We start from the raw sequence: 21081 nt of genomic DNA on the forward strand, positions 1-21081 counted from the left end.
AAAATGATCAAGAAATACTGAAGATTTTAATCATTCAGCTTTTTTGAAAAGCAATCCAGGCTAATGTTGTCTGTGGCCAATTAAAAGTTGTTTTAAAAATTAAACCCTGACACTCATGAAACATGTCATTCTCTTTTACATGACATCTCTCACTCTCTGTCTCTCTTACACACTCACACACACACACACACACACACACACACACACACACACACAGACTGCGTCATAGGTAATTCAATTCATGCCAACCTGTGAAACATTCTACTGCAAAGCCCCCCATCACGTGCTCCTGGCCCCTCCTGACGCTTTGATGGACTTTAAAGCTTGACGCAAAAACATGACGCAAAACTTAACCGTGCTTAGCACCAATCAGGACAGCCAAAAGGATATGTAAGCACTGCGGTAAGTAGAACAGGACTTGAGGAGAGGGAGAACTCTCTCTCACACACACACACACACACACACACACAGAGCTTGCTTTCAGGTTTCAGCACTTCAGGAGTGTAAAAATTAATTTGCACACTTAAAGCTCCGCTATGCAGAGGCATGAGCGCTGCTTCACATAAGAGATCAGCACGTACTGCTGATTTGTCACTTTGGAGTGCTTGTGTCGTCCTCAGTATTAATTCATACATGAAGATGATCGCTTTCATTTATAAGCTATATGAAAATCTTTTAGCCAAGATGCACGCCAATGAACCCAGCTTCATTTCTGTGCCCAGGGGAAATTATTCCAAAGACTGCAAAGAGACCTGCAGGCCTGGTCACTGTGTGTGTGTGTGTGTGTGTCTGTGTGTGTTTACACAACTCAGACCTTCAGCATCTCTTCGTGGATGCTGTAATGTCCATAGGAGCTGAAGTAGGCCTCGTCCTCGTCCTCACGGAGCTCCGCCACAGCGCCCAGGGTGCCAGACCTGCTTGTTTCCGCATTCAGCACCAACCCCTGAGCCAGCACCCTGAAAGAACATCGCACAGATCGCCATTTAACTTCTCTTATTAGCACAAGGGACAAGAGCAGCGACCAGAAAGGAGAACGCACACACAGCCTTCATGCAGGACGAAGCAGTAAATGGAGGAGATGGAGCATTCATCTTTCTACCTCTCACCCAAATCCCCCCCCCCTCCCCTCCAAACCCCTCCTCCCCCACAGCTCACCCTTTCTGCAATATTCCCTTATTGCTCCCCTACCTACCTTTCCTCCTCACTTTAACCTCCATGCTGCAGTGGAATTTTCCCTTCCTCCAAACTTCTTCCACAAGGTACTCTAGTTAATGTTTCTGCAATACTGCGTTCACTGTGTCCCCCTGCTGGAGCTCAGAGAGCAGTGCAAATGCAACGTATTACACTGACTAAACTGCAAGTTCTGAATAATGTATTAAAAAATAAATAAATAAAAGGCCACAATTTAAAACCTAACACAATCACCCTGACATCAATGAAGATGAAACTGCAGAAAAGTCACTGACTTGAGTTTGTGCAGGTCATCCATGGCTCTGGCCAGTGCCTCCTCCGAAGAGCGGGCTCTCTCCTCCGCAGCCTGCGCCCTGTGCACAAGTGCATTATGGGGATCGGCCCCAGATGCCAGGCATGACCTCTCGCTGCCACAGAGCTCCTCGGGGTCTGACAAAAACACAGACAGAGAGATAGATATGTTTGGATGTTAAATGGGGAAAAAGTTTTCCTTTTAAGGACAACTGAGTGAAAACATGAGCGACAACACGTAGTGATCAAGCCTGTGGCATACAATAAGAAGTATGCAGGACATGGCTGTTGTTTTGGCTTAGAGTGTGCATTTTATGTATTTATGTGTTTTTCTTGCATTGATGATACAGGCAGAAATAGAGCATAAGTGCAACTATTAAAATAAGCATTAACATAAGCAAGTCAGGACTTTGCAATAGAGCTGACATTACACAGTCTTCTGTGTAATACTGTTAATCATGCAGAAGAAGCAGTCCTAAAAGATGAGAACCAGCAGATGAAACTGAATATGTTGATACTGTGCTGGGAGACACAGCAAACCTTCTGGAAATGGCATGTTATTGATGTGCAATGGTTATTCCAGCAGTTTCCAGTAGCCTTATGCCCTATCATGCAATCATGATAATCACAAATATTTTATATTTTCGTTGCTGGTGTTGCGGTATGAACAGTGACCAGCCGATTCTCCACTCAACTGAATATCAAAACAGCAGAAACAGCCAGACATGTTCTCTGACCTGTGCATAAAAGCCGCGCTAACAGAACAGAGATCTGTTGATAGAAAATGCAGCTACTCAAAAATCAAAAACTAAGATCTGTGTTTTAAAACTGCTTCTGTACCTGTTTGCAGCAGCGGGTCATCCTGAAGGACTGGCTGCAGGAAGTCTTCGCTCTCCCAGGGTAAAGGAGCATCTGGCAACCCATTCAGACTGGATGCTTTACATTTCTATACACACAAAAAATGTATGTTTTCATAAATCTGAAAACTCTCAATTTTTTTTTTAGATATTCATTCTTCACACATAAACAGTAGAAACATTCACATCCTGATATTTCACAGCATGATGTTCAATTCAGTTTGAAAACAGCACTCACTGTTGACCGTATAAAGTTGATCATTTTTATGTATCCGTAGTCATCTAAATCTAATGAGGGACAGAAAGTTGAGACATTTCATGAGAACAGAACAGCCATCTGCTCCTTTGGTGATGCAGGAAAAAAATCAATATCTACTTACTGTAATTTCTTATTAGATCTACAATGTTGACCTGGTGCTCAGCTGTACAGTGCTGCAGGGTGGCATTTACAGAACTTAGCAACCTGAAAAAAATAAGACAGACAGGAAGACTTGTTTAGTTATAAGCCATAAAAATCAAAAACTGAATCTTTGATTGTTTTTTTTCTTTCATAGTAGAGTAGTAACTTGGGTATCCAGTTATTTTACATAACAGCAAACAAACCTGACTGAAAAAGCAAAAAACACAGAAGACACGGGGTGGAGATTTGCGTCAATAACTACCTTAAAAGCTGGAACCAGTACATACATTACTTTTACAACAATCAGCATAATATTACGATATTTGTCGTGTCAATACTATATCAATACATAGACACCAAATATCATTACTGTATTAAATTAAATTAAATACTGGGAATAATAAGAACAAAGGGGCTCATCTCGTCTGCTAGGAGGCAACCTTTCTGCAAATAGTTATGGTCTGACTCAGACTGACTGTAGTCACTCTCAGAGAGATTGTCGAGTGTTGTCAAATAATTGCTGTGTAATTTACAAATGCAGACAGATTGCCAATATGTTTCCATCTGAATGAGTCTTGGTCAATGAGCACAACTCGAGGGGACACAACACAACTCAGCTGGTCATATTCCTACAGAACAGGAAGGCTGCTGAGCGCAAACATAATTATTAAATGCAAATTTCTGTTAAATGTGAATTTCTGTCTATGCATACGACAACAGATATACGACTTCCGTTGATTTATCACAGTTAATTGATGTATTGTCAGAAACAGACTGCATGTAGTTGCCAACTTGACCCTATTCAATTGTCGACTGAGTATCTTATGGCACAATTTATGGCAGGATTTAGTGACAGTGTTGATGTGCTTGACAATCTTGTTTTGCACTGAACAAAAAAAAGTTGCAGTATGTGAGATAACGTCATCTTATTGGACAAAGCAGAGGCCATAATTTTGCATTAGAAAAGGGTGATAAATCTTAAATACTTAAAAAAAACAATACTATTGTATTATGGGGCATCTTGTGATTTCCACCTCTACAATGTAGTAGGGTAGCCTTGGAGATATGCAGCAATATGTTAGTGGTTCTTCTTTTGTCTGCTAGTGCAGGTGCTGGGAACTTGAGTACCTGGTTGTGTCTCCAGGTGTATCTGCCACGCGTTACACTGGTACTACAAGTAACGAGTATGTGCTTAAGACTGACTGAAGCTGAACATAGCTGACAGGCTGCACCCTCCCCTACTCAAAGGTTTAAGATTTCAGGTGATGGAAGGACATCATATGTTGCACAGCTGAGGTAGTACTCAAAAACAGCTCTTTTGATGGTGAAGCTTGGTGAGGTTTGCATAATGTCAAAGGAACTTGTCTTTATTCTGACCATGAGTTATTTGCACTGACACAAAAGTACAATTATTACACATGAATTGAAAGTTTAGGGCCACTTAGTGTGTGAAAGTTATATCTGTATGTTTTGTTACACGATCTCTTTTAGGTAAAGCATCTTCAGATCTGAGAAACTCAAAATGCGTGTAAACGTGTCGCCAATCATTCTAAGAAAAGCAGTGACAGACAGGTCCAGAGCAGGGTGATCTCACCTGTCACAGAACAAACAGGTAACCGGCTGACTGTCCTCCTCCATCCACTGCCACTGCTCTTCATCATCAACGTCATCATCATCATCACCGTCTGAGAGCTCAGGCATATCCTCAGCAGCTCCATCGACGTCTGCCAAAGTTAAATCTCATGAGTGTAAACGCAGATGTAAAAGCAGCTGTGTGACGAAACTAGAAACACTATTCTTCACCAAAGTCAATAACACAAATGAGCTAGCTCAAAGAAGAGTATGTGTGTTTGATTAATACAGTTATTTCTCACTCACGTGGGTCTGTGTACTCTGCCATGATGTCGCTTTGAGTCCGGAGGACTTCCTGGTGACGTTTGGTGACGTAATAAATGGGACGGGCCCATTCCAAAGAAGCACTTCCACATACAAACCACCAGATGTCGCCAACGTTTAACTAAGATAACACGTAAATAACGTGGTTTGTATAATGTTTTGTTGGGTGTTTGCAGGTACATTACAAACAGGTACATGCACTGGTTTAGGTTAGTTTTAGCTGTGGGTGCTACCAAAGCGGTCAGATTATAGTTATCTGAAACTTTTGAGGTACTTTCTAATGTCAAAATATCCGTTTTTTTCCTTTTTTTATCCATTTAAATTCAAGGTATATAACTGCAGGAGTGATTATGGCAGCATTATTACACACATGGGTGTTTTTTTTACCATAAACAGTGTGACCTCTCTAAACATTAAAACATGACAATAGGCAGAGTGATAACAAAATCAAACTATTAGGGTAGTGTTATTATGTCAAAGGTGGGGCCAGGTTTCACAATGAGCTCACCTGAAACCCTGGCTGATTGGGACCCACACCCAGTTTCACACCTTGGCTCAGGCGATTAGAGGATCATCGGGGGGTCCTTTTGTCCCTCTGAGGGTGGATACTCCCACTAGGTTTAAATCTGGGACTCCCCACCATTTGACCTTAGAACTGAAGAAGCTTCTCGGATGAGAGGTGAAATGTCTTCAAGCAACTTAAAGAAGTCCTGACGCTTTTCTTTGCAAGCTCATTTGACTATGATGACCTGGATGACTGAGAACCTTCACAGACGTAGTGTTATTATGTTTTTGGACCCCATCTGGGCTGTTTAGAGGGTTACAATCATCCCAAGGTTGCAGCATAAGACTAGGTGCTCTGTATTTTAGCTTACTGAATTGCCTGATTTTTTTTTTTTTTTTATGCATTAAAGGTAATCTTTTGTTTTTGTTTAGTTTTCAGTCTTAGTGAGGTAGAGGACCATCTTGCTGGAAGAGTAGGCCCCTTTGAAAGCAACTGGGACACCACTATTAAGGATGCTATTTTGGTTTGCCATGGGACACACCCATTGTTCCAGCACTAAAAAAGGACCGTGGAGTCTGAATCTGTGGAGACTCTTTAGTAACACTAACTACAGTGTTGGCAGCAGGGCAGTACCCCCAGATTGATGATTTGTTTGCTTGAATGAATGGAGGACTGAAATTCAGAATTCAAAATTTTTCTCTGTCAAGCTTACTTATAGATCCATGTAGAAGAGCAGTCGTGTGAAATGCTGACTAGTATCACACATAAAGGGCTTTTTTTAGACACTGCCTTGTAGCAGTTCTGCTGAGCTCTGTCAGCACTGTTCCAGTGAACAATGGATCAAATCCTGAGTGAGTTATTAACAGTGTAGAGTTATCTCAATAATATTCTGCACACTGGAGCAGTTGAGGACCAGCACCCGCACAACTTGGATAGAACCTACAAAGAAAGAATATGTCTTGAGTGTCCATGAAGGGAAATGTTTTTCCAGTCATCTGTGGAATGTTTGGGATATGTGATTGATGCTAATTGACTACACACTGCTGCACTGAAACTCACAGCCATTGCTGATGCACTTCCACCACAAAACATTACTCTGTTGCCAAAATAGAAAATCAAAGATCTAAATGGATTCTTTCATTAGTAACTCGAGTTGTTTCCCTAAGAGTTTGTCAGATCATTGAATTATTTTTAAGGGTATTTTGTCCTTCCTTCATTTCTGCACACTTCTGCTCCACAGCCTTTTCTATTTTATTTGTCATTTTAAGTTCCTTACGTTACTTTTGTCAACTGATGTTCTCCTTTTCAATATATCAGGTTAAAAAGGGTATCCCTTTGAGTTTTTTACGGAGCTCTGTAACTTCAGCTGGCAGAGCCAGATTTGACATGCTGAAGAAGAATGAAGTTAAAGGAGAAAAAGAAGCCCTTCTTTTCTCCTTTAACTTCATTCTTCCTCTTCTCCAATGTTTCCTCTTTTGAGAACTTTGACTTCGGCACCTCAAGCTTCATCTGCAGTGGTATTTTAGTTGATAAGAGACTTTCTCTCTGCTTTCAGTCACATGTAATTTACCATATAAGCATTCAGATCTTCTACAATCTCATTGTGCATCTGAATTTCTTGAATCACCAATTTTGGACCTCCTTACAGAGCGCTTTGATTTTATTTTGAAGGGAAATACATTATATAGCTGGTATTCTGCCTGTTTCTTTTTGCAGAGGAAGTGGGGATATATCGCACTGTGTACATTGAGATATTTAAATAGTTTCTCAAGAATGACAAGTGACCTATAGGTCACTTGTCATTCTGTATATTGGATTGGATTGATATTATTATATATAATAATAACACCAACTGCTATGGTACTATGGAGATACAGTCAGCATTTTTCATTTATGTTTATAAGAACAAAATATTATAATGTAGGTTTGAGTATGGTTAAAGTAAGTTTAATCCAGTAGTTAGTTAGTTGGTTGGTTGGTTAGTTGGTTAGTTGGTTAGTTAGTTAGTTGGCGGTAGCCTGCATTTGACTTTAAAAAATTAATGTCAGTATATATTTGCAAATACAGGAGTCTGGTTTTAATTATTTCATAAATATTTTTCATTCACCAGTTGCCCACATTTTCCCACTTTCCAAAAATATCAACCTTATCTGGAAACTCTAAACTCTAAATATGGCAGGGATACATCTGATGGGACTTTCCTCAGAAGTTGTTGACAGTAAATCTAATCAACCACTAGAGGGCGACAATGATCATGACATGCACTGATTTTTTTTTTTAATCTTTTGTGATTGTAGATTAAATTCAATAGTAAATACCTGACTGGATATTAAAATCAAAGGAACTTCAAACCCTGCAGATGGAGCAGTTTTCCCTCAGTGTCAAATGCCATGATGCAGCAGTTCTGCTTTGTTGTTGTTGTTTTCAAATTTGGGCTGAGAAATGTAGAAATTTACAAATAAACATATCGATGAGTCACTAAATTATGTAGAAATGGTTCAGGCATTGCATTTGTTTTAAGATCAAGGTGGAGACAGAACAAATGCTTCTTGATGGTATTTGATTCCAGGGGTTGTGTTACAGGGTATGAATAGTTTTAATGTCTTTATTCTGTGTGCTTATTGTTTTGGTTTTATCCACGTTTCTATAGATTTTGCATGCTTTTATTGTGAAAGGTTTTTACTTCCTACCCGCATCTTAATCAAAGAAATTGTCCACACCTGCTCGTGCATAGATGGTGGGAGGTGGTGGCAGTCATGTGCAGAAGTGCACAAGCGTGAAGTTGGATGCAAAGGGGCTCTGCCCTGGAAGTGTTGCTGGATATGATGAAGGAGGTGGACCAAGTAAGGAGGCTCTTTCCCAGTGAGACACAACTGGTGAAACGTGATTTCTGTAATGGTGGTTTCAAGACTGCGGCATGTGTTGTATAAGTGGGACTAATACCTTCGGTTTAGTTTTAGTATTTTATTGGCTTGTAAACGTTTAGAAATACTAGATAATAGCTAGACTCTGCAAGAGCTGCGCTCAATGCGACATACTCCATGCTCACCTAAACCGGAAGTCCTATTGTAAACTTTTAAATGCTAATCTTGGGTTTGTACTCCTTGGCTACCACTGCCTTTTTTTTTCTTTTCTTTTTTTTTTTTTTCTTTAGATGCTCTCCTACCGATGGAAAAGGACCCCCCCCTCCCTCCTCACAGTTATGTTAACATTAATGTTAGTTTCTCTTTTCACTGTATATTTCTGTTATCTGTCAATTTTTCTTCCTTTCTGTGACTCCACAAGAAGCAAAGACATCCCAGGCGCTCCTCTTGCTCATGGTGACACACGGTGAAGGAAAACTGTGTATATTTAAAAAAAAGTTTGCACCTTAACTGAACACACATAAGCGAGTGCTCATCTAACAAGAGAAACGTATATTTGGTTCCCATATCAAGCAAAATCCAGCGATTGATTTATCTCTTTAGTTCAGAAAAAAAATCCCTGCAGTTTAATTATTGTTTGAAAAAATAAGCTGCTATCTGCAGAATAAATGATCACATGTTAGCCATATAGAATACTTATTGCTTTCTGTGCTGGAGGTTTCTGTACATTATGTTATTACCACAGGAGGCTGAAGTTAAAACACAATGACACAGCATAACTCACACTTGTTGGTACTGATGTAATCCTAACTGTGGATGACTTGGAGGTTGATACAACAACGGACGATCTCAAGAAGTAAATTCATTTTAAACGTGTCTGTGATAAAACCATTTTTGTGTACTTGGAATGACAATTCATGAAGAACGAAATGGAAGAAATGTTGACATAAATCAGATTTGTCTCAGTCTGATTCATTAATGAAGGTATCTCCCTGTACATTTTTGTTTCTCTTGATTCATATTTAGATTTGTTGCCTGACTAACTTATATAATTATTTTTTAAAAACAAACACAATGCAATACATGAAAAAAACATGAACATCCCAACAGCGGAGGCTTTATTTCCACAACAATAAATCTTTTACTGATATTTTGGGTCATCACTGTAAAGGGGATCCGTCTCCTTTCCTTTTTTCAGTTACAAAAGAAGATGGAAAGAGCTGTCTAATCTTTCAACTCTGAGCTTTCTGTTCCGGAACAGCTGATCAAAGTTGGTTCAATCAATTGTCAATCAATTTAGAGTACCTCTGAGGTAAGGGTGTGTAATTCACTTCAGTTTTATTAAATAGTGCCAAATCACAACAATAGCCCCTGAATTATCTCTAAAAATATGAAGTTACTGCTCTGCTTATCTCAGCTCTGGTCTTTGTTTTATTTGCCCACCCAAACATGGCAAGCTATTGCCTGGTTTTGTAGCCGTGTCTGTAACGTTCCTGGTGGGTAAGCAGACAATAGTTAATTGGAAAGAGATAGCTTGGTAAAGGTGACAGGGCATTATATTTTGAAATGCTTTTTCTTGCATACTAAGCAGGGGTGAGATGAAGGCAGATGTGGCGACTCCTAAAGGGGAGAGCTGAAAAGAAGAAGAAAATTAAAGGAGACAGGAGTCCAGGAATTCTGAACTGCTGGGGATATACTGTCTCTTCTTATTCAACCAAATGGAGAAAAAATAAATAGTTGACTCTCCCTTATGAATAGTGACCCAAAACATACTTTTAAAGTTTAAAGTTTTTTTGCACTTTAAAAGTAAAAAGTTCTGTAATACCGAGATTCAATCATCATCAGTCTGACTGATCTTCATTTCACCTGCTGATGACAAAATTAAAGTGAGATAGGGAGACCCGCAAACACAAAAACAACTGAAGATACATCTGTGACAAAGGCAATCAATCCCATTCTCTGGTGATGTCCAGATGAGCTATTAAAAATGAAAACTAAATTATGATTGTTGTTTTGTCCAGTCACATTTAGCCTCTAAAAGAATATGAGACTGTGTATTTAGACTCCCGTTTGGCCTAGAAGCATAGAAAAAGCAGCACCACCTTACACCACCATATGAGTAAATTAGGCTGGAAGCAACCTGATGAAACAGGCTTTTAAGACCCATAAACATATTCTGAACTCCAAACGTTTATAGAGAGATGCATGTGTTTGTCATTATGGACTAATTACTTCAAGGTCATGATGGCAACACACACAAAAGTGCAGGAGGGATTGTTTCTCAATTTCAGAGGTAAATTCCCTTTCTTTATGTTACCTTGTGGCTACTTTTAGTCATTTTGGTGGTTTGTTACAAGGCACACTTGTGCAGTAGCCATACTGCAGTTTTTTTAGATTAAAAGAAAGGAAGAGAAATACCCAACATTCAAGTCTTTATGGGAATTAATATAAAAAGCAAAATACTGAGTACACATTGAAGTTATTACATATCAAATGTGACAGTGAGCCAAAGCACACAACAGCAAGACTCTAAAACGGTCTAAATTTAATTCAGCTGCCAATAATGTCAAAGTATTCATCTGTGTTTCTGTGACCAAAATGTATACCGACCACCGACTGCTGATCCCAACAAATATTTCTAGTGAACAAATCCTTGTCTGTAAGATGTATTACAGCATTTAGTCACAAGAGGGCGCTGCTGCAACAAAGAGGAAAAGGGGGCGATTCATCCCAAATACAAGCGTTTCACTGGATTTGCATTTAGCTTGAAGTCCATCAAAACGAAATAACGAGGAGGCAAAACCGAAAACTGAGATAGACCTAAGACGTGACAGTGACACCGCTCTGTCACGCATGTTCAAATGAAGTTAGTGTCTCTTAAAAAGGGAAGTGGGGGTATCACCTGCTTTATCAACTTCAAATAAATCTGCAACTTTCAATTCTAACACTTGTGAAACAAAATTCAGTATGCAAAATATATCTGTTAAAGATCACTTTGCATATAAAAATAAACATGTGATATTGCATTGTACTGTTAAAATCAAGAATATGACATTTATTATGCGGCAAAAAGAAAATGTCTATAAAAAAATGCAGGAAAAAGAACAAACACAGATTTTACCTTTCTGTTTCTTGGAAAATACACTGCACTAATAATAGAGGTGTGGAGAAACCCTGGAGTTGTACAAAAGCACACAAAGAGGTAAACTGGTTTTGTGGATTCATTACATTAAATCAATTTGCGGATCATTTGTTTTTAATAAGCAGTTTTTGCCTGGGGGTCACTGTGGCTCAGGAGGTAGAGCAGGTCATCTACTAATATTAGAAAGAAATTAGAAATAGAAAAAACTGAGAGAGCAGGTAAATGAGACGTGTTGTATAAACTGTCATGAGTACATTTATTGTAAATATGACAATTATGCAGCACCTCCAGTACAGAAATTGTAATACATGCATCACACATTGGGATCTTGGTGTGTGCAAAGTAAAACCTATGCACACAAGATATCTTTACATTGATCCATACATTCATCCTGCAGATATGGAAACATTTCCCTGAATTAAACACACATAGTTACATTTGTATTATAATTTAATGAACAGGTTAAATGTCATTATCTCAATCTAGTGTTCAGTAAACGTTTACTTTAAGGCAGTGGTTAATATGTTGGAGCACAAATGATGAAGACTGAAAGGCCTGGCACTACTACTTCTTTTTCACTTCTTTAAAGACAAAAACCTTTGGATTTCTGACAACTGCAAAACGCCATGATGTTGGTTTGATGGGCATTCGAGGATATAATAACCCTGAAATATGATGACATTTCCTTAAATAAAAAAGAAACTAAAGTTAATATTTATCTTTAAGCAACTTCTCATACACACCTTTGAGTTTTTTATACTTTTGGAAAGTTACTTGGCTTCAATTTCTTACAAGTTTATAGGACTTGAAAATATAGAGACACCCCAAATATTTTTTAAACACAGATGATTTTTTTTTAAATACAGATGAATTATAGATAACCACCCACTTAGGTTATTCACAGCATCACAGGTGTCTCCTGTCAAATGTAAAGGTTTATGTGTCTCTCTGAAAGTTTGAGTGCAAACTGAACATGTTTTTTCCCACCCCTGTAAATTTTCCTGCTCTCTTATTTCCCTGTACTTTTCCCCAGAGTGGCGATGTCTTTATTCTCCAGGATCTCCATCTTCTGCTCGGGCTGAAGCACAGTGTTTGACACCATTGCTTTGGCCACCTCTTGGATTGGGACAGACATGGATCTATATCCCACAGCAGAAACGGCGCTAAAGAACTTCCTCGCCATCCACTCAGTGGGACGACTCTCCTGCCTATCCACCAACAAAACCCTGCGGAGGAGAAGTACAAAAGGTGAGACTGAGAGATTGTATTTGGTTAGATCACACTGACTGATGAAATGCCACTTCAACTTCAGAAGAATGAATTTACAAGAGTTTAATTACAGAAAAGTCACACTGTGCCATGTTCATTGTGAGTTTCCCTAAGTTGTTGCCACATTAGCAGAAGTCACACACGACTCTTCTTTTAGAGAATGATCATCCCAGATTTTACTTTTTTATTGTTCTAATCAACTCTATGCAGCCACAGCCCTGTATATTTTCTAGGTAGGTGTTCCTCATCCCTTCAATTCATGTAATTTGCAGCAGCCTATTTACTAGGTATACCTCGCTGATACCTGGTTGTACTCGCTTTGGCCTTTAGACCTTTAGTTATTATTTTTTAATACAAGGCAGGAAGGGTCCATGATTTCATCTTGTTTATGCGATGAAAAATGTCACAGTAGAAATAAAGACTAATTTTTCCCATCTTCCATTATCCAGCTTTGGTGAGCTTGTGTGAACTAAGACCTCAGTTTCTGAAATACTCAGACGAGTTTGTACAAACAGCCATGTTCATACTCAATTTACCTTTCGTCCTCATTCTGATGCTAAGTTGAGCAGTTAAATGTACCTAATAAAATGTCTTGTGAGTGTATATTTACAGGCTCTGTAACAGCCAGTACAATCTAGTTTCTAAGAAAGAGGGTTTGTTTTGTGATGACTCGTGTAATTTTGGGGGGCTATGTGCTATTTTCAAATAAATTGATGGTTTAAAAAGCACTCCATCCTGCTCCTGTTTACATTTTTTACACAGCGTCTTGCTTCTTTTTGAAAAGAGGTTCTAAGTGAGATCACTCACCCTGGTCTGTAAATGGCGAATCTGTCAAAACCAAGGGCCTCGATGTCTGCCTCTACTTGTCCCTGGAAGAACAGTCATTAATTTTAGGACTCCAAGAAAGTTTAGCTAAGGAAATTTCAGGATGTTAAGTCAATAACATACTTTGACTTTGAGGTAAAGGAAGCCGCTTTTTTTATCTGCTCCCCTGGAAGACTCCAGGTGGAACTGTGTACAGCCTCCAGCCTTGGCGAGCTCAGCTGATTTTAGAACATAGTCATGATCAACTCTGACGAATCCTTCCTGAAACAGAAGAATGTAGTTAATGAAATAGGACCCCCAAAAAAGACCAACATTTTTTACATTTTAACTTTGGTGATTGTCACTGATGTATATCATTTCCATATGTATAATATGGGTAAGTATTTTTCATTAGGAGCTCTTAAATAAGTCATTGTAGCCAAATAATACCTCCATGATTTAGAAGTGCTCTGAGAGACATGATATGTAATAACATTGCTGCTTCTAAATTACCTCAAAGCAATGTTTTATAACTTAGTGGCATAAAAGATATTACAAAATAAGCTAGTGTCTATAAAACAGCCCATGAGCCTTGTCAATTTATTAGCTGTGTTAATGGAAATGTTAGCCAAATTAATGTGGGTGAAACGGCTCAGTTATTGTTACTGTTGAGTCATAGTTACTGTTCACAAACTAAGGTTTGGCTATGGCCGACAGCCACAGTGAAACAGTAAAATCTTATCATTTGGTTGTCAAGTTCCCGTGTTGGATTGAGACCACTCACAGCTCCTGCTTTAGCTCTGGTTGTTCCCAGACAGCAGTATCCAACATCATGGCCCTGGAAGGCAGCAGCATAATCATCAAGCTTCTCAAAGTCGACCACCTCTTGGACCTGGGGCCACAGAAAACAGTGCTTAAGAAAAAAAATTTTTTTTACGGGCCTTATTATTGCAGGTTTGGTCAACTGATCAGCCCACTAACCAGGTTTTCATAAGTTTTGCCCTCAAAGGTGAGCTGCCTCCTTCCAATAAGAGTAATCTTAGAGAAGATATTATGCTCCAGCAGCTCTTGAAGCAACAGCTTGCCAGTTTCCCCTGAAGCGCCTAGGATGAAACAGCTTTTGTTCTGCTGCCTGAAGTTTTCCTCTAGGGTCTTGATGTCCTCAGCCATACTGTTAACAACAGAGTCATGTAAATATCACGCGTTTAATGCACATGTAAATCTGAACAGTACCGTTTAGCACCTCGGTGGACAGCTATAATCGAGGGTGAAACAAAGTATTAAATACTGGTTAATAGTGACTACCAGTTATGATTATTTGTGCTAAATTTACGGAATTCAGAAATCGGTGTTAAGGGGACTGCGACTACCAAGAGGAAAGATCACTTTAAATTCATCTACTCCCAAATGGAGTTTGGCTTGAACGATCTGACAGTGGTATATTTAGCATGTATGTACAGCTCGGTTTTGAGTATAAATTCGGTAACGTTAACAAAGACGAGTGCGTGTCATTACCTCGTGTATTTAACCGTTTCGGAATCTTCGAAATAATTTAAGGTCGCTGCGATGAAAACAACCAGGACAGTGAAAAATCCTAACGTCTTCCCCAGGGTGGTGCACAGCAGTTTAATAACAGGCATCGCTGATAGCAACGATTAAAGTGCTGCAACACTTCCTGGTTGCTTCATAGTTACACAAACGGATGTCTTCCTGCTTCGTTGATAGGCCGAGGAAGAAATTTGAAACGACAGCGTGCCGCTGACAGGTTAATACACGAAACCAACTCACACTAGACTACTAACTTTATGTTTGTATTAAACTGTAGCATGATATATAAGCAAACCAAAGGGGTGGTATAAACACGCCTCGCTCAGCTCCACCGCAGACAACGCTTTACGGACAGCGCATGCGCATGCGCTCTAGCAATTTGTAATGCATCCAGCTGTTAGTTTGTGCACAATCTTTATATCTCCTATACCATGACGTGTGTGTGTGTGTGTTTGTTTGTTGTTGTTGGTTTTGCGACAAAAGTGTGTCTTTGCATTGCCCCGCACAGTAAAGCGGTTTATGCTGCAGAAACTGGAGGTGTACAGTTTAAGGGTGTGACATTCAACGTTTTCAAGCTCTTGGTAAACTAATGTTAATTAGTTGATGCTGATGTTAATCGCATCAGCATCATATTTTTGCTGTGTAGCAGAGAGAAGTATCCTGCTGAAAGAGGCCACAGCCAAGGGCAGGAATATCATTTCCATGAAAGGGTGTAGATGCTCTGCAGGACTTAGGTAGGTGCAACGTGTCAAACTACATCCACATGGATGGCAGTACCCAAGGTATCCCAGCAGAACATTGCCCAAAGCAACACCCTGCCTCTGCCAACATGCCTTCTTCCCATTGTGCGTCCTGGTGCCAGGCGTTTCCCAGTTAAGTGACATACATGCACGCGGCCATCCATGTGACATTAGAGAAAACATGATTCATCAAACCAGGCCACCACCTTCTTTTGCTCCATGGTCCAGTTCTGATGCTCATGTATCCATTTTTGCTGCTTTATGTACTGAACAAGGACTGGTCTGCAGCTAGTTAGTTAGTTAAGTTTATTTAATTAAGGACAGCACATAAGACAATGTTATATGATAAAACAATCCAACCGTTTGTGGCCCGAGTTCCACAAAGGTCTTCTAGCTAAAGGCTAGAAAACCCAGTCTGTGTTTGGACTTTTTTTAAAAAAAATACAGCAGAAATAAAACGAATCTGTCCACAAATACACACACACACACACACACACACACACACACACACACACACACACACACACACACACACACACACACTCAGAGTTACTATACCTAATAACGGGGGATACATGGCGATGTATCGTGTTATTCAGCCACAGCAAAGCAGGCTGGTTTACATCAGTGTCCAGAGATTTGTTTTTGTTTCAGCTATTGTTTCACCTGGGAATTAAAAACTCTAGGATCTGTTAAACATTTTTTATTGCAGATGGTAAACTGTTCCAATAATCTGAGGACCTTTGAGTGAGAATGAGGATTGACCAAATGATGTTTTCTTTTGGTAGTTCGCGGTCTCTATGAGCTACTCTTCTTGTTACTGCTGGCTTTTAGAATCATTCTGCTCACTAACTCTAGGACAAGACCATCGTTGCATTATACAACGGGAACAGTTTATGTTGATCTTAATGGTTCTGGATATCTTTCCTGTTTTAAAAGTTTTAAAATTAAGATGGGAACCTAAGATGACACCCAGATATCTAAACTCATCCACTTTTTGGATTTCTCTCTGATCAATCACAGTGGAAAAGTTATTCCAGACTTTACACCCAATTGTAAAACACATGAGATCGTTTTGTTGTAGTTCAGAGTCAAAGAGGGATTCTTGAAACACTTAGACACTCCCACCATCCCTCTGAGCTAGACCCAGGTTTAATTTAGTTTCTGACCCAGTCGGCTAGCCATGTCAAACTCACTCAAATCCTTCAGCTTCCCCATTTTCATGCTTGTAACACATCAACTCTGAGCACAAAATGTTCATTTGCTCTCTAAAATATCCCACCCATTAACAGAACACCATAAAAGACCAAAAACGGTCAATTAGACCTATGTTAGCCCTAGACCAGTAAGCTATACATAGGTAAATGACTATTTAACTGGAGCTGAACACACTTGTAATCGCTCAGTTAGAGTAGCTCATGCTGTTGAAAAGCATAGAAAGTTACATAGAAAATATGCTTACAAAATGTTCAACCTCATGTCGTGCCAGTGCTTTAGAGGAAAAATAGGTTAAAAGAAACCTTCACCTCCTAGGACCTGGCGTCCACATACGTGGACATCACATTTTGGGTTGTCTATACCAAAATACAAAATTTTGCTCTACAAGGGCCTGATATCAACTTACAAGGACATTATACTGCCACTGTTCTATCAAAATTTAAAACAAATGTCCACATATATGGATCTCATTTTTCTCAGAAACAAAAATCAGGTTAAAAAAATCAGGTAATTCTTTGTTTTTACATTCATCAGCTCCCAATCAGCCAAAATAGTAAAGAGAAATTAAAAATGCATGCCAAGAAAGAGTTCAGGTCTTAGGAGGTTAAGACAGAAGAAGAGGGGCAGGGGGAAGATATGCAGTAAAGGGCCTTGGGGTAGATTTGAACCTATAAGGCTCTGCATTAGCCTTGTAGCATATGGGTCACCTGCTCAACTCATCAAAGCTAAACTCTTCTCCACTACGTGTATTCTTACATCGGTCAAAGGTATTTACACAGCAAGTGCTGTGAATCAGGGGGAAAAATTGTAACTGAAATATAATACACCAGGTCTCTTCTCCAAAAAGTGGAAGTTGTAGGGAAAAGCAACACTTTAGTCTATGGTGAAGAAATCCAGCGTGGTTCCAGAGTTGGACCAAACCTTAAAAAATGTCTTTGCCTTTTATCAGATCTTCAGGGGGTTTCATTAGTCAAAACCTCCACACAAAGAAAGCAAGTCCAGTCACATGCAATGAATTCATCAACACCCCATGTTTTTAACACTCCTGCCACTTTGAACACAAGGCATCGACCCAATCTAATAGAATATGATGGAGCCAGGGATGATCCTTTAAAGATGTCAGCAGTAAGAGACAGAAAGAAAAGAGGCTGAGGTTGAGAGAAGAGGCCTTAAACTGGCACTCTGCTGAAATGAAATGTCGCCTCTTTGTTCCTTAGCCACGGGTGCTAATTGGAGCTAGCGGCAGGGAAGAAAGCTGCTGCTGGGCTCCTGTCTGTCGCACCTGTTGAGTCATTGTCTCTCACATTGATCAGACAGGAAGTTGGAGTAAGAAGGCTTATGCCTCGGTGGGTGCGTGGCAGATACGTGGTTCAATTTCCTTTTAGAACTCCGCCGTTGGAGGTGAAAATACCAATGGTGGTCAGTGGTCAATTGCATTTGACCATTGATTAGTCTCTAAAAGGACATATGGATCATAAAGAGTTGGTTTTCCATCAGTTGTTTGTTTTACTTTACAGTTATAGCATTTACCCAACAGTGCATAACAGGTTTGTTATGCAATGTTAACAAAAACATTGTTGTGCAAAACTAACTTTTACAATAGTTGGTGGGTAAGCATCATGATTTATTATGCTCTATGTTATATAATGGCCCCTAGCCATTGATGTCAGTACTTAAATTAATACCCAAATTCTCAATTTTTTATTTTGACTTTAGATGAAGGTAGAAAATTTGGTTGGCCAGAAATATTTAAAGACTTTTTTGGCTTATGCAGTTAGGAAACTACAGTTTTCACCTCATATACATTTTATTTGTGTTCAAAATGAGATATAATATAACTGTTTGAGCCTGCAGGTGTCACATAAAACATCTGCAATGCTTACATCAAACTGAACTTATCTGAAGTCTGCCAACACTTCAGCTTCAGAGTGCAATTTAAATATCGTAAAAAGTAATCTTCTGTAGAAAATACAATGTTTTAAAAGTTTCATTTCAAAGTGTTAACTGCTGACATATGATTGAACCCCTGAACACCAAACTAAAATGAACATATCTAATTATAGTTAAGATTTTGTGTGTGTGTGTGTGTATTTTCTGAAATGTATATTTCTTTGAAGCAAATAAAACAAGTGATACAACCAATTAAGACAAATAAAAAGCGCATACATGCATGCCTGCATATACACGTCACATACAGACACACACACACAATCTGTACACCAACACGGCTTAAGGCTTAAGGCCCGAGTTCCACAGACTCTGGAGTGTGATGCTAATGATGGTAATTAATGGAGCCTGACAGCACAATCTGCTGCCCATTGTCTCTCAATAAACAGCTTTACACATGAGCCTCAGAGGGGATGGGAGTTTTAAGCTGAGAGCTGAGACAGTGAGAGCAGGAGGCAGCCAGAGTGGAGGGTCAGACCTCAGGGGACAGCGCTCAAACTGAAGTGGGGGATTAGCTCAATTAGAAAGGCACTGTCTAATCAAGATGGAGGGTTCAGTGATATATATGGTGCGTCTGTGAGGGAGAAATGTGAGGGAAGCTCCATCATTAAAGCCGACTGTTGCCATCAGATGTTGCGGCGTCTAATAATGTTAACAGTAGTGAAAAAATGTGTCTTTTGTCTTTTTGCTGACCTTACATTCATTTGTTGCCATGCATTTCAATGGGAAATCATCTCCACTGTGTTCTGTGGTCCAAATGATAATATATCCATGAATACTTTAGGATGCCTAAAGTGACCTTGTTACTGGTCAGTGTCATTAGTTAAAAAAATCATATGGATTTTCTTTCTCCCCAGTTGATTCATTGATTTTATTAATCGACAGTGTTTTGTCACTACACATGTTTTGCACTTTGGCATGATAAAGACATATACACTTCACTGCACTATATATAAAAACATAAAAACATATATGTAGTACAGAGAACTCATTGTGCAGAAGTTATTCTGTGCAATGCAAAAAAGCTTTCCCCTTGCAGTTCCATCTAAGCAAGAAAAGCATGTGTTTTCTGAACTAAAATCCCTGTAAATATGTAGAGAAGATATAAAATATAACAAAAATCAAGTCACACAAAAACAGCCGGCCTATGTTTTACAAATTTTACAGAGTGCATCGAAATTAAAAAAGAGAAGGTTTAACTTTAAAGGCTTAAAAGGTCGGACCTGCCATCAAATCATCTGATCAGTTTTAAGTTTTAAAAATAATGGCATAGAAAGATAAAGGCCCAGTCTTCTTCAGGCTTGGCTTTGTTGCAGGCTCAGACATTAGCAATATGTTTGAGCCAAATCAAGGTATCAGCTGGACTCAGAGGAGCTTTCCTGCTCAAAGAGCCACAGCTAAGCAGCAATGACACCTGCTTTTTCCTTCTTTACGGAACAATGAGCTCATTAGAAGAGCAAACAGATTATCTGTGTTTTTCAATAGATGATCCTAAGGAGTCTGGGAGACCTAGCAGCTCCCAGCAGGTAGAGTTAAGATTGCCCATGCACATCTGGCTGACCTGCTGGTTACTGCTGTCTTAAAACTGTATATCTTTACTTTGCATCTTTTTGCACTTAAATAAGACAAATCGCAAAATCTATTATCTTCTCTGAAAACAGACTTCACTGTATGAAATCTAGGTTTAAACAAGACAACAACATGATTTATCTGGACCTTTGAACATCAAAGTGTCTCACATTGCTTGAAGCACGAGGCCATGTTTCCAAGTCTGCCAGTGCTGAAACTGAATGTTAACAGTGAAGTTATGAGGTAACTGCCAAAAGGGTCTGAGCTTTTGGCTAATTAACCTGAGAGGTTTTGCATCTGCTTGTCTGTCAGGGTTTGCTGGAAAAAAATAACGAATAGTGGACTGTATGCATGCGTGCGTGTAGCATAAACAGAACCATGAGCAGCGATTGCATTCATTTTTATAATGTTTTTAGCCTATATTGTATTGTTTCAACAATACAGTTGAAACAATATAGTATATCTAGTAAGCATTCATTTAGCTAATAATTAATAATAACATTTTTCAAATAATAAACAAATGGTGCTATTGCCATATGCTGGGATTGAGATGTCATAAAGAGACATAAAAAGGCAGAAAGGTGCAGAAAGATAGTCCTATGATTTTTTTAAAAGACATAATTTTCAATACTTTAAAGAGCAAGGCTGATACCAAATGCACTTTTATATTTATTTCCAATTTTATTTTCAGGTTATATTATTTATTTCAGATTTTTTTTTGTCAGTAATCTGCTGATATGCTGTATTGTGCCTTTTGGTCAACATTTCCATTCCCATTTACTAAAAGTTGTTTCCTTACCAAATGTTTTCTGCTGCCTTTGTCTGAATGGATGTGTATTG

The 21081-nt window shown here is 39.1% G+C and overlaps 2 protein-coding genes across 2 annotated transcripts in view; both read right to left on the minus strand.

The window, feature by feature from the left end:
* prmt3 (protein arginine methyltransferase 3) overlaps positions 1-4652 on the minus strand; it is a 60652-nt gene extending 56000 nt beyond the window's left edge. Inside the window, exons 1-7 of the mRNA XM_085357746.1 lie at positions 4618-4652; positions 4334-4463; positions 2720-2802; positions 2578-2627; positions 2323-2428; positions 1467-1620; positions 815-956 (exon numbers count right to left, since the gene is read on the minus strand). Coding sequence (XP_085213872.1) covers positions 815-956; positions 1467-1620; positions 2323-2428; positions 2578-2627; positions 2720-2802; positions 4334-4463; positions 4618-4639 — 687 coding nt within the window. The 5' untranslated portion in view covers positions 4640-4652. The remainder of the gene's footprint in view (positions 1-814; positions 957-1466; positions 1621-2322; positions 2429-2577; positions 2628-2719; positions 2803-4333; positions 4464-4617) is intronic.
* Positions 4653-11822: 7170 nt separating this feature from the next.
* Positions 11823-15093, minus strand: htatip2 (HIV-1 Tat interactive protein 2). Its single transcript, XM_085357756.1, has 6 exons — positions 14735-15093; positions 14201-14390; positions 14004-14111; positions 13364-13501; positions 13223-13284; positions 11823-12372 (listed from the first exon to the last, which is right to left on the minus strand). Exons 1-6 carry the CDS (start codon positions 14857-14859, stop codon positions 12156-12158), a joined length of 840 nt encoding a protein of 279 aa, XP_085213882.1. The 5' UTR covers positions 14860-15093; the 3' UTR covers positions 11823-12155.
* Positions 15094-21081: the final 5988 nt, after the last annotated feature.

This window comes from Diplotaxodon limnothrissa, linkage group LG1 (genome assembly GCF_057381915.1).
Source record: "Diplotaxodon limnothrissa isolate DT_005_m linkage group LG1, D_limnothrissa_male_GT1.1, whole genome shotgun sequence".
Classification (NCBI taxonomy): Eukaryota; Metazoa; Chordata; class Actinopteri; order Cichliformes; family Cichlidae; genus Diplotaxodon; species Diplotaxodon limnothrissa.